This window comes from Lolium rigidum, chromosome 7 (genome assembly GCF_022539505.1).
Source record: "Lolium rigidum isolate FL_2022 chromosome 7, APGP_CSIRO_Lrig_0.1, whole genome shotgun sequence".
In the NCBI taxonomy this organism is placed as follows: Eukaryota; Viridiplantae; Streptophyta; class Magnoliopsida; order Poales; family Poaceae; genus Lolium; species Lolium rigidum.
In genome coordinates this window covers 64,255,367-64,267,848 of record NC_061514.1, presented here as the reverse complement: position 1 = coordinate 64,267,848, position 12,482 = coordinate 64,255,367, and the positions used below count along the sequence as shown (strand labels likewise).

General features: G+C 46.0%; 1 protein-coding gene across 1 annotated transcript; it reads right to left on the bottom strand.

Annotated features, from left to right (window-relative positions):
• Positions 1-338: 338 nt before the first annotated feature.
• On the bottom strand, positions 339-1,307 carry LOC124671455 (probable carboxylesterase 2). The gene has a single exon (XM_047207823.1). It carries the CDS (start codon positions 1,305-1,307, stop codon positions 339-341), a length of 969 nt encoding a protein of 322 aa, XP_047063779.1.
• Positions 1,308-12,482: the final 11,175 nt, after the last annotated feature.

The window sequence follows — 12,482 nt, the reverse complement described above, 5'->3', positions numbered from 1 at the left end:
CGGGTCACCAATAGACCTAGATGGTCTCTCTCCGACACATCGTCGCACCAATGTCGACACATCGTCGCACCAAATAACTTAATGTGAAAAGGAAATGGTGATGTGGAGGAGAGAGAAGTGAGAGTGGGGACTATAGCCCATGCATTGGCAAGGTGGGGTGAGAGTGGGGTGAGAGTGGGGCTAGAGTGGGCAAAAAGCTGACGTGGCGGGGCGGGAGAGGGGCGGTGCACTAGCACCAGCCTTAGTAGTATGATGCACATCAGAAACTCTGAATAAATATCACGACGGCCTGGCAACTTGCGACTTCTTTATTACATAGTTACTCACCTAAGCTCAGCTCAGGAGCGGCTGACGAAGTCGGCGACGACGGCGAGCTCCTTGGCGGCATTCTCGCCGTCGGGTTTGAAGAGGAAGTAGGTATGGTCCTCGCCCTTGGTCTCGTACAACTCGATCTCGCCCTCCCACCCGCACGCCTTGATCCCCTCCGCGTACGCGCGCGCCCTCTCCACGAACCAGCAGCGCTCCGCCGTGGTGACCAGCACGCGGCCGCACCCGAGCTGCCTCCACTCCTCCGGCGACGCCGCCGGGTTGATGTACGGGTGGTCGCGGCCGAATCTGCCACCGCAGGCCACATCCCACACGCGATCCATGTCGAAGGGGAAGTACAAGGGCTCGCAGCCCATCCGTTGTGTCCCCCAGAAGTAGGGGTGCAGCAGCGCGACCCCGCTGACCCTGTCGCCGTAGCCGTCGATGGGTTCCTTCCGCAGCCTTATCGCCGTGTTGTGCGCCATGTTGGCGCCAGCGCTGTCGCCGACGAGGCACAGCCGAGACGCGTCGCCGTGCGCGGCGAGCCAGCTGGGCTCGGCGCCGTCCGCGTCCGGGCGGCACGCGGCGACGACCGCCTTGAGGGCAGCAAAGGCGTCGTCGTAGGCCGCGGGGAGAGGGTGCTCCGGGGCGAGGCGGTACTCAACTGATACGACCACGGCGGGGACCGCGGCGGCGAGGGAGGCGGCGTACCTGTGGTAGATGGGGGAGGCTGTGCTTTCGATAAAGAAAGCGCCGCCGTGGAAGAAGACAACGACGGGGAACTTCTTGCCGGGCCCGGGCTCCGCCGCCGCGTCGCCGTCGGGGAGGTAGAGGCGGGCGGTGATGTTGGCCGCAGGGTCTAGGACCATGTCCTTGGAGGCAACGCCGGTGGCAGGATCCCCAGAGGGGGAGGGTGGGACGGTCTCTGTGCCGCCCAACCGGTCGACGCGGCCGCTCTTGTGCACGCGCAGGAAATTGGGCATGTCGAACTCGATCTCCATGGCCAAGAAACGAAGCGACGACTAGGGAAGGGAGCTACTGCCTACTGGAGCTCGCCTGTGCCAGCTCTGATAGGAAAGTTGAACGATGCGATCTGAGATGGTTGCTTTGGTGTGGGAAGCTTTTCTATATAAAAAAAATCCGATACCCATCCACAAGAATGCTTGACGCAAACGGTCACCTGGTCAATTAAAATAACGGTTTGCGCTCGTTTGATCGGGCGGCTGCAAGAAAATCAATTAAATAGACTCATGTGTCCGTTTGCGTGGGCGGATGCTTTTTTTAGGCCATCAAGTTTGCTAATGGTGATTAAGAGCATCCCCACTCGTTGGCGTTCCCCACGTCCAAATCCGGCGAAATTTTCGTCCGGATTGGAGGAAGATTTGGCCTGGGGAGCGCCGAAGTTCCAGCCGTCCCCCCGGCAGGAAACCCCCAACCTCGACCATTTGACATATTTCAAACAAATTTAACATAAAATTTAACAAGTTCGGCGACCAAGAGTACGAAAATTGCTGAAACAAAATCGGCGATAATCAGTACAATGTTTAACAAGTGCTGAAATAAATGAAGCACACAATTTCACAATTTTTCAAACAAATTAAGACAGATTAGTTGGCGTCGGCGTTGGCGTTGCCTTGGAGCCTCCATATGTGCTCCACCAGATCATCTTGCAGCGGTGATGCATTGTAGAGTCTCGAATCTCCTGGCGCATAGCAATGAAGGCGGCTCATGATGGAGGCACACTGGTGATTAAGGCTGTGCAAGAGGACCCTCTCTCTCATATGGTGCTTCTTGCTCAGCCGGAGGAACCGGATGCTTTCGCTCATTTTCAATGATCATATTGTGTAGGCACACACAGCGAGTTCATCACCTCCCACATCGATCTTTCGACCAACTCATAGCGGGGAACCGGACGACAGCAAATCTCTGCTGGAGGACACCAAATGCACGCTCGACGTCTTTTCGGCAAGCTTCTTGTTTCTTCACAAACTCGCAAAGTTTGGGGGTGCTAGGGTTCGAGAATAGTCTTCACAAATGTTACCCACTTTGGATAGATACCGTCTGCAAGGTAGTATCCTTTGTTGTAGTGCCGATAATTGATCACATAGTCCACCGGGGGAGCATGACCCTCAACAAGCTTGGAAAAGACCGGGGAGCAGTTTAGGACGTTGATGTCATTGTTGGATCCAGGCATACCAAAGAAAGAGTGCCAAATCCAGAGATCATGGGTAGCCACTTGCTTCAAGTATCACGGTGCATGACCTTTTTGTGACCCTTGTACATTCCACTGCCACGCAAACGGACGAGTTCTTCCATTGCCAATGCATGCGATCAATGCTTCCAAGCATCACTGGAAAACCCCTAGCTTCATTTGTTGCAAGGATCCTCCGAGTGTCTTCGACGAGTGGGTGATCTCAAGTAATAGTCCCCGAACACTGCTATGACGGCCTGCGGAACCGGTAGAAACATTCAAGGGCGGTGGACTCCGCCATCCGAAGATAGTCATCTGCACTATCACCGGGAGCTCCATACGCCGACATCCTCATAGCCACTGTGCACTTCGCGGTGACGAAAATCCAACCAAACCGGTGCAATCCGCCTTGCATGCGAAGTAGGGATCAAAGTCTCGGATGGCATACACAATTTGCGAAATAGCTTTCTGCTCATCCTGACAACGACGCCGGAAAACACTCTCACCGTGCAATGGATTGTCGGCGAAGTAGTCGGCGTACAACATGCGGTAGCCCTCCATTCGCCGTCTCGGCTTGCACTTCCGAGCGACCTGGTGCCGACCCACCACGTCGACCAGTTGCCAGTCCGGCGTACATGCTTGCCAAGCAACCGAGGATCATCATGTGCTCGTCGTCTTGGGCGGCTCGCTGCCATCTTTTCTTGCATAAGCTCGACGAACATCTGCTCCTCCTTCTTCGTCCGAGTCCATGGCCGGCGAGGCAAATGGACGAACACCCGACGGGCGTGGTCGAGGCAACCGGAGCCGCGAGCGACGAGGATCGAGCCAAAGTCGGAAAACGAGGCCGGCGGAAGAGCAGCCGGATAGGCCGTCGTCGAAAGACGGCCGAATATAGGCGAGTGGGGAAGGAGGGACGGCGGAATGCGGGCAACAAGCCGGCGGGGTGGTGCCGGCGGCGAGAGAGATACGAGGGGTGGGGGAGATTTTGAGCGACGTGGCGGTGGGGTTCGTGTGTCGAGTCACCGAGCAGATCGGGCCCTTCCCGCTTTCACTCGTCCGGAGTCCCCGATAGGTCCCCGGGGGGCCGGGGTTGGCGTGGGCTCGCCGGATGGATGAAGGGCCAAATCCGGACGAAAACGAGGAACCGGGGGCGCGACTGGGCCGAATTTCGCCGTCCGGATGGGAAAAACGTCGCTCGGGGGCCTCGTCGGGGGGACGAGTGGAGATGCTCTAAAGACGCGTCGAGCTCTGCCACCGGCGATTACTTGGAGGGAATGGAGGAGGCGGCGAAGACGAAAACGCGTGTGGTCGTTGCCGAGGAGGAGGACCAGTATACCTGGCCATGGGCATCCCGGCCCGGCCCGAAATTCCCGGGTCAAGCCCGACCCGACCATGCCTGTGGGCCGGGCCTGGGCCAGATTTTTTAGCCCGATGGTCAGCATGGGCCGGGCCTGGGCCATCATTTTGCGCGATTTAAGGAAGCGGCCCGGCCCGAGGCCCGCGGCCCGACGGGCTTTCCTTCTGATGGGCCGGGCTTGGGCCAAGATTTCCGGCCCGACGGTCGGGCCGGGCCGGGCCTGGGCCGAGATTTTCCGCGTCGGGCCTTGGTCGGCCCGGCCCGGCCCGAGAAATGCTCAGGTATAACCAGTAGTTCCTCGAGTCGCTGACCGCTAACCGCCGTTGGCGACCCATGTCGACATCTAGGTGAACCTAGAGGCGGCCAATACCATGCTCGCCGAAGCAAGGGCGCTACTGCGAGAATCGTAGGAAGCCATGCGCGTCCTAGGGAGGGGATACCATTGGTGCGGGCCCAACCCACGGATGGCGTCTTCCTCGACCTCGGCGAAGACGACATCTAACTTCGGCGACGACGAGAGCAACAGGTGTTGCTCGCGTCATTCGATATCGTCCACCGGGACGCCGATCACCATTAGGCCCTAGTGTGGAGGCGCAAGCGCTCGCCATCAGGCGGGCGTACGAGTTGTCGGCCTCGGCGGCGGTTCAATGTGTGGCGCGTGAGGAGGTGGTGGCGGCGAGGAGGCGGGAGCAGCCGCATGTGGATCAGGAGAACCGAGAGTTGGAGGAGGTGGTTGTGGTGACCCGGCATACCACTGCATGGTGTAGTATGCAAGTCTGATATAACACCAATGAAACACCGTTCCACTAGTATTATATCGCTCAGAGTGGTACAACAGAAACATATGCGGGTCCAAGGCATGTCTATAGAATTACAACTCCGACTGCGTTACGGAAGATCAGCACATGACCTCCTACTTTACAATGAGGTAAAGCGCAAATAAATTCCAGAAGAACGACTCGTAGTCTAATCCTATCACGAACTCTATTTGTAGAGTATATAACTAGCTATAGAGGCTAAGAATAGATTCTAGCTAAATAGGAGCTAGGTTTTGGAAGCTAGTTCCTTTCTATTGCTAATCTAGGTTTTCTCCTTGTTGAATGTGGTATCTGACTCTCCCGACATGGTCCTGTCTCTTGAAGTAGTTGTTGACTCCTCGGCCTTCGAGTTGCCATTGTAAATCCTCCTTTGATGCCTCCATACCTAAGCAGGGGATTTAAGAGTGGGATGAGTACGAGCGTACTCAACAAGTTCATTTTAGGAAAGAGGTGTTTAATGCACTAGCTACAGCCATAGACCGAGAAAGTCATAGGCAATGCAAGTTTTTGTAAACATTTCTTCAAAAGGTTGCTTTTATTATGAAGAGCTATGTCCAGTCGGCCTTCACCGGTTGACTAGAACTTCATGGAGTTCCTTTCCGGCCGCGTTCGCAGTTCCATATCCGGAACGAGGAGTGAGTGGTCACGATTCGTTACACTCTGCAGAGGTGTGTTGCTTTACCCATAAGAGATCTTATCCTTGTTGCCAACCGAGGCTGCGAGCTCGTCCACACTTCCTTTGGTGTGAGGCCGGGAGTAAGGTCCTAGTCAATCATGTTCCTCCGCTACCTCGAACACCCACCCTTTGTTGCATGCCCCGACCACGGGTCCTCGCCGGTCCCATTATTCCCGTAATTTCGGGGTGGACCCCGGCCACGACGACGATCCGGGATCGAACCAAACTCCTTCGCCGGTAGCTGCAACCCATCATAGACCGCAATACCGTGGGGACTTAGGACTCCCCAGCCTCACCATCTTGCTCCTTCGGGCGACAAGTGTACTACGGACTATGCCGTGGGGACTTAGGACTCCCCAGCCTCACCAGCTTGCCCCCTCGGATCACAAGTGTACTACGGTAAAGCGCATCCGTTGATGAACGAGAGGTGGAAACACTTTTGACTACTCCGTCCCATTCCAGATCTTATGGTGAACACGGTTTATACGGCACAAGAATCACTGGACGACATTTGTTGTTTAATCCTAGATGGATATAAACCCGTGCAATGGAACCTCCACCATATCAACACAATCCATGGTTCCATTGCCCACCACATAGTCATATTCATAGTTATGAAAATAGTGGTTTTGCTTTTTTATGCAATAGTGATAAACATAGTACTTTGCAAGTAATTTGGTAAAAATACTCAAATGACATGAGCAAGCGATGAACTTGCCTTTCTTGACTGCAAGATTATGCAGTCAAGGGTCTTCGATACGTAATAACTCCAAATTCTGAAATAGCATCATCGTCCGGTAAGGACGATGTTTAAAGATTGGCAAGGATGCAATAATGCATAAGTATGAGATGCAATCGCTCTAAGCGTGACCTAACCCCGATGATTTAGGATCGGTGAGTTATAATGATTGGTTTAGGGTGTGTTGCACTTTTAGGGTGATTCACAAACAAGGTTCTTAGTCGGGGTTGTGTTGTTTTAGAATCATAAGCGAGTGGCAAAATGAATAGTAACAATCATACACAACCGGGAATAGTAGCTGTATAATAAGTAAAGAGCAGTTATCAATTTTAAGTCCTATAATACATGGTTGATGATTACTTATTATATAATTCAAAAGAATAACTTTTGAAGAACATGTTCTTTGATGAAAAACAAGTATGATAATTAGGTTTATGGGGTTCTATGGTTTTCTATGGTTCTAATTGGTTTACGGAGTAAGTAGTAGATGGATCACAACGGTGTTGGACTCCTCGGCACCTAGGGTCTGGTAAGGCTGAGCTAAGCCTAGGCATCCTAAGCAAGTATTCATACAAGGTTGCTATCAAGATTGGTGCATTTTGTTGGTGATAGCTATCTAGGGTTTGTAGGTCCTTATAAGCAGGGTTGATGATGATTCTTTATTTACTTCAAAAGAATAACTCTTGAAGAACATACTTCTTAAGTAATAAGAAGTATATCAAGTTAGGGTTGAGATTGTCTAGGTTTTGCTACTTGGATCCACTAAGTAAGGAATGATTGGCTCCTAAATAGGATGATTCATAATGATGAAGTATTTGTAGAGTTCAGTGGACTAGGGTTATGTAATGATAAAGGTTGAGCCTAGATGCTATTTGGGGTTCATCACAATGGTGTGATGCTAAGCATGGATGAATAAGGATGATGGTTTTGACAGTAGAAGTTAGGGTTTAAACTTGGTTGATCCTACTTGATCAACTAGGTTTTAGTGATATGCATACATGGTATACTAAACCTGCTAGTGATAGGGTTCTACATATTATGTGGACATAGGTATGTCTTTTAGTTGCTAATGGTGGCCCTATGATTTGAATTAAAGTACCATGATCACTTGTTCTAACCTTGAGTTTAGGTTAGAAGCAAATTAGGGTTCACATGTAATAATGGAACTAGGGTTTCTAAATGAATTTAGGGTTTAGGGTTACACATGAAATGATGAGGTTGTCCTATCATTCAATATGAAATTAGGGTTTGCTATTTACCCTGTAGTTCTATGATTAATAACTTCAATTTAAAGTTGAAGTTATTAATAACTTGGGAATAAAAATAATATTGAATTCGGTATTTTATTATTTTTAAACAATTAATAACTAAGTAATTATTAATTATGGTTTAAATCTCTCTAATAATGATTTAACAAATAATAAATAAAGAAAATAAGGTTTCATGTTTTTCTTTATTTATTTATTGGTTTTTATTTAATTTGGATAGTTTTCCTAATTTCTGAATTTTAATTGTATTAAGAATTAAAATAAAAAGCTTAAATAACAAGTATTAAATAATTGAATTTTTATTAAAAATAAAAATTTCATTTTATATTTTTATTGGATAGAGTTTACTTTTCTAAGAATTTTTGATATATTATTTACCTTTTTCTGAGTTATAATGAATTTTATATGAATTTGCAAAGTATCAGATATTTCCTGGATTTAAATTTAAACGAAAATCCTAAATCTACCCGGACAGCACACCCACACAGTCCATGACTGGTGGGCCGTGTCCACGGCCGGCTACCACGTGGTGCCGACGTGGCAACCAAACGCCTCACCGGCGGCCGGATGTGGTCGCCGCCGGCGATTCCGGGTTCCCGCAGGGCTCGGGCGTATGCTCAATCAAGAGAGGATGACTAGGCGGTGCTAATAGTGGTGGCGCCGCTCCTTGACGGTCACCGGAGCGTGCTCGCCGGCGAGGTACTGCGGCGGCGGATACGGTCACACGACGAGAGGCAAGCTACGGGCGATGAATTAACGCAATAGGGAGTCCAGGAGGTGCGTGAGCTCACCGTGGTTGTGTTGAGCTTGACGGCGTGACCGGAGGTGGTCTCAATCGACGGTGATCGTCGGTTTGCTGGCGGTGACCGGCGAAAGGGAACGAGCTCCCACCGGCGGCCGGGGGCTTCTCGATTCGATTCCTTGTGCGGGAGTAACGAGTCGACGACGGTGGTCACGGTGGTGGTCACGGCTTGACACAGGGAGGTCTCCATCGCCGGCGGTTGGAGTTGGCCGGAGGTTAGGGTTTCGGTAAGGGAGAGAAATTAGCGAGGAAGAAGAAGGTCGGGCCGGGGTTCGTCCGAGGATTTATAAGGCTCCGGGGCGAGCCTCGTCACACCGTCGATGAAGGAGGGGTCGACAGCGAGAGAGGAGAAGAGGAGCACGGCGTGCTGCTGGCGTCCATGCGCGAGGAGAAGATGAGGATGAACTCCTCGTTTTATTTTGACGAAGAGGTAAGTGGGTTGGCGTTGGGCCATGTCTTGGGCTGTGTTCTGGGCCAGTGCTAGGCTCGGCGAGGTTGGGTGGCTCTGGTGGGGCTGTGGCGGCCAGGTAAGTCCGAGTAGTTTTTCTTCCTTTTCTCTTTCTGTTTTTATTTTCTGTTTTATATTTTCAATTTGAATTCATTTTTGAATACTATTTGCAATAATTTTAATTATGTTATTTTAATTATGATTTAGTTTCCTGACTACTATTTCCCCAATTCTATTTGGAGAAATTATTTTAAATGAGATTCTATTACATATTTATGAATTTATTCAAAATAACAATTAATCATGAATTTTATAGGTTCCCTTTAATTCTCTTTTTACAATACAACCAATTCCGCTTGGAATTATGAGGGTGGATACTTTCATCTCAAAGTTTTTAAGAGATTGTTATTGTGTCTTGGTTTCCATTTGAGGGATTAATCACTTGCATATTATTTCATGTGAGCAATATTTTATTAATGTTTTATAGGTTTGATGATAACCCTATTTCAAAGGTGGCACTAGGATTATGTTTAACAACATCTTTAATTACCTAGTGTAGACATTACCCTCATCATGGTTTGTTCTTGATTATGAGGATAGGTGGTTGATCACCACACTTGAGTTTCATTATAGGGTTTGGCACTAGGTGTTCCTTATCCTCAATAATTGAAATATAAGATCTGACTAGTGAGTACTTTTAGGGTTCTAATTATATTTATTTAATGACATATGGTTTGAATCTCAATTTATGGCCTAGGTTTATATTATGATCACCATAGTGATGCATAAACTAGGGTTGAGATATACTTCTAGTTTGTAGAGTGGAGATGACACCATAATTCATTGGCTAGGGTTTAATCTCCCCTAACCATGGTAATATGGTTACTTGCTTCACATCTTATGTGCTTCTCTAATTACTAAGGATTTGAGAATTGGTTTTATCTTCTACCAATTTAACTACTATTATTATCCCCAATTTATCATTAAAGTAACTATATTGGTTGTAGATCTTTTTATAGTTAACTTTGGTCATATGGATGTATGGTTTCTCACCATATTAAGTATGGAGTTTTACTCTAAGGTTTTCTTATGTTTCTTAGGTGAAGAATATGTGGAATGTAGATGTGGTAGAATTCTACTTATGATCACCAAGTGGTTATAAAGTTAGGGATAGGATATAAGCCTAGGGTTGCTTACTATTGATCTCCTTATAATTTCATGTGGTTAATGATGTCTACTTATCTTATTAAGATTTAACTTATCCTCACATACCTCATGAGCATGATCATGGATTAAGCATGATCAACTTGTTTTTAATAACTCTACCTCAAGTTCTTAGGGTTTATGATCATCACTCAATTTATAATGATCAAGGTTTGGCTTCCTAAGGTGTCTCTCATTATATAGGTTTCTCTCTTCCATGATCAAGCATTGTCTTGATCAACTAGGGTATAGTACTTCTAATTTACCTTCTTGAATGGGACTACCAAGGTTGCCTCTGAAGTTTATATCCCAGGAGAATGCCTTAGATATTATGTTAGGGTCTACTTAATCAATGATGATATAATCATCTAGTTATATGGATAGTTCTCTCCCTCACATTCAAGTGTTGGCTTTAACTTTCTTGAGTGTAACACCTTAGCTTGGGCTCTCTTATAAAGGAATGGTTTATTCTAGGGTTTATGGTGTATTCACCATGTCTCAATAGATATCAAGTCTAAAACTCCACTTGGCTATCTTGGTTGAATTAATCTCCTCCTTACTTTATCAATTCATGGATATGGTATTATTCCATGTGATATTAGGTTATCTCAACACTCCAAGGAAAATGGTTTACATCCTAATACTTTAGTTCAAAGGTTGTCCTTTGTTCATTAATAGGTAAAGCTAGGTTTAGAATAAATGGTCTCTCTCATTTGGGAAGGCTTGAATAATACTCTAGGGTTCCTCTTGAAGACAATGTTGTAATCATATGGATATTTATATCCAAGGTTTTCCTCAAAGGTTGTTATGCTTCTCTAATAATTATAATAGAACTCTCACTTCTCTATGTTTGATACACATTATGCTTGGAATAGAGAATAATCTATATTTCTAGAGTTGATCTCCTTGTCATGAATCCAAAAGTGAGGTGGAATGATTACCATGATATTCATGGTAGGATCATGGATTGGTTTAAGACATGGAAAAGATAAGTCAAGAATGGTTTCTCCATTATATTGTTACTTCATTTTTAATTGAATAGGTGTTCCTAAGTTATGACAAGTATTACCATATTATAATCTTTTATAGGATCAAGCAAGTGATCATTGAGTAAAGTGTTGTTATGTTGATTATTAGTTCCATTTGATCTAATCCCTTAGATCAAATCATCTCTACCCAAAACTAGGTTTTATCAAAGTCACATTAAGGTTTATAGCGCTTGACTTGATGAGCTACTTCAATTCCACCAAGATCAAGTGAAACTTCGATTCTTGTGATCTGTTTTACTTTAAAGCGCGAAAATTTCCCGGATTTTCTATGCATGAATGCAATGCACACATCTGTTTCCTCTATTTTTGTAACCCCAATACCTGGGATATTACAGTCTCTACCCCTTAAACTAAACTTCGTCCTCGAAGTTTGCACTCTCTTACGTTCCCGGAGTGTGGATCTGACTTGTACAGTCTAAATCTTTTCTCGAACTCCATGGTGATCTTACTGGATATAATTGAATACATCTCTTGTCCAGATTCTTCCTGGAATCCATTAGTGTTTGTCATCCAACAACTATTACTTCCTTTACCTCCATGATTTCCTCCAATATTATAAACTTGTTTCCTTTCTCATTGAATATTCAATGATTGGGACTTCTTCTTGTCTCGATAGTCTTAATTGAGGACTTATTGGATAACAATCTCCTATTTGATAAAATAGGTCTTTGTTTTTCCCTTACTACCAAAATTGCAGGAATGGTGCTTAATAAGGTACTAACTATGGAATTGGTCGTGATGGTTTATTTTTCTAATAATGGATTAGACTTATATAGTCCATCCAATCATGGTTTATAATTGATACCTATAACTCTTTAGATTCATTTAGGTTCCATGAAAGGAATCATTCTATTAGTCTGTGGTTCTGGTATGGTCAATTTCCTTCGGTCTTTGGCTTTCTTGAGCTGTATTTGGTCTATAGTATTTCCTTCGACCAATTTCATTAGACTTAGCTTACTTGAGCTTCCGTACTTCTGAGTAAATTTTACTCACTTTCTCAAGTTATAGTCCACTTCTTACTTCCTCGAGGTATGATCCTCGGCTTACAGTACGACATCCTTCCGGAAGTAGTGTTCAACAATCTTATGAAAATAAGATCGAACTTCCTCTCAGTTCAGACCTTCTGCTTCTATCTAGCTTAAAGTATTGAGTCTTTGTATATCCATCTCAATCTTTACTCTACCCCTTAGGGTTTACTTATGGTCTTCAACTCCTTTTCTTCCAGCAATTGGATTGATGGTTAGAATATTGGTCTAGGTCTAACTTATGGTTTGTACCTTTCTAAAAGTCTCACGAAGAATCTTTGTGGCATATCCACTCAATTGTGGACTTCCAATGTTAATTCTTCGACTAAATGATTATAGGTCATTGCTATTTGGTTGACAAAATTTTATTTGTTCACAACTTCTTGGTATGAGGAATCCAATTATGGACTAGTTGATATCAATTGTGGCTATTTGTTATCTAAAAATGGACTCTATTATAGGTTCTACTCGACTGGACGAGACATCTTCTACTTTATCTCCCGAGTATTGATCCTATACCAAGCTGCGGTCTTCGATACCAGCTGTGGTCTTCTTATATCTGCTATGGTTTCATAGGTCATCTTCCTTCCTTCAGGGTTT

What these genes read in the sequence shown, in the direction of transcription:
- LOC124671455 (XM_047207823.1), bottom strand. Translation starts at nt 1,307, where the DNA reads ATGGAGATCGAGTTCGACATGCCCAATTTCCTGCGCGTGCACAAGAGC.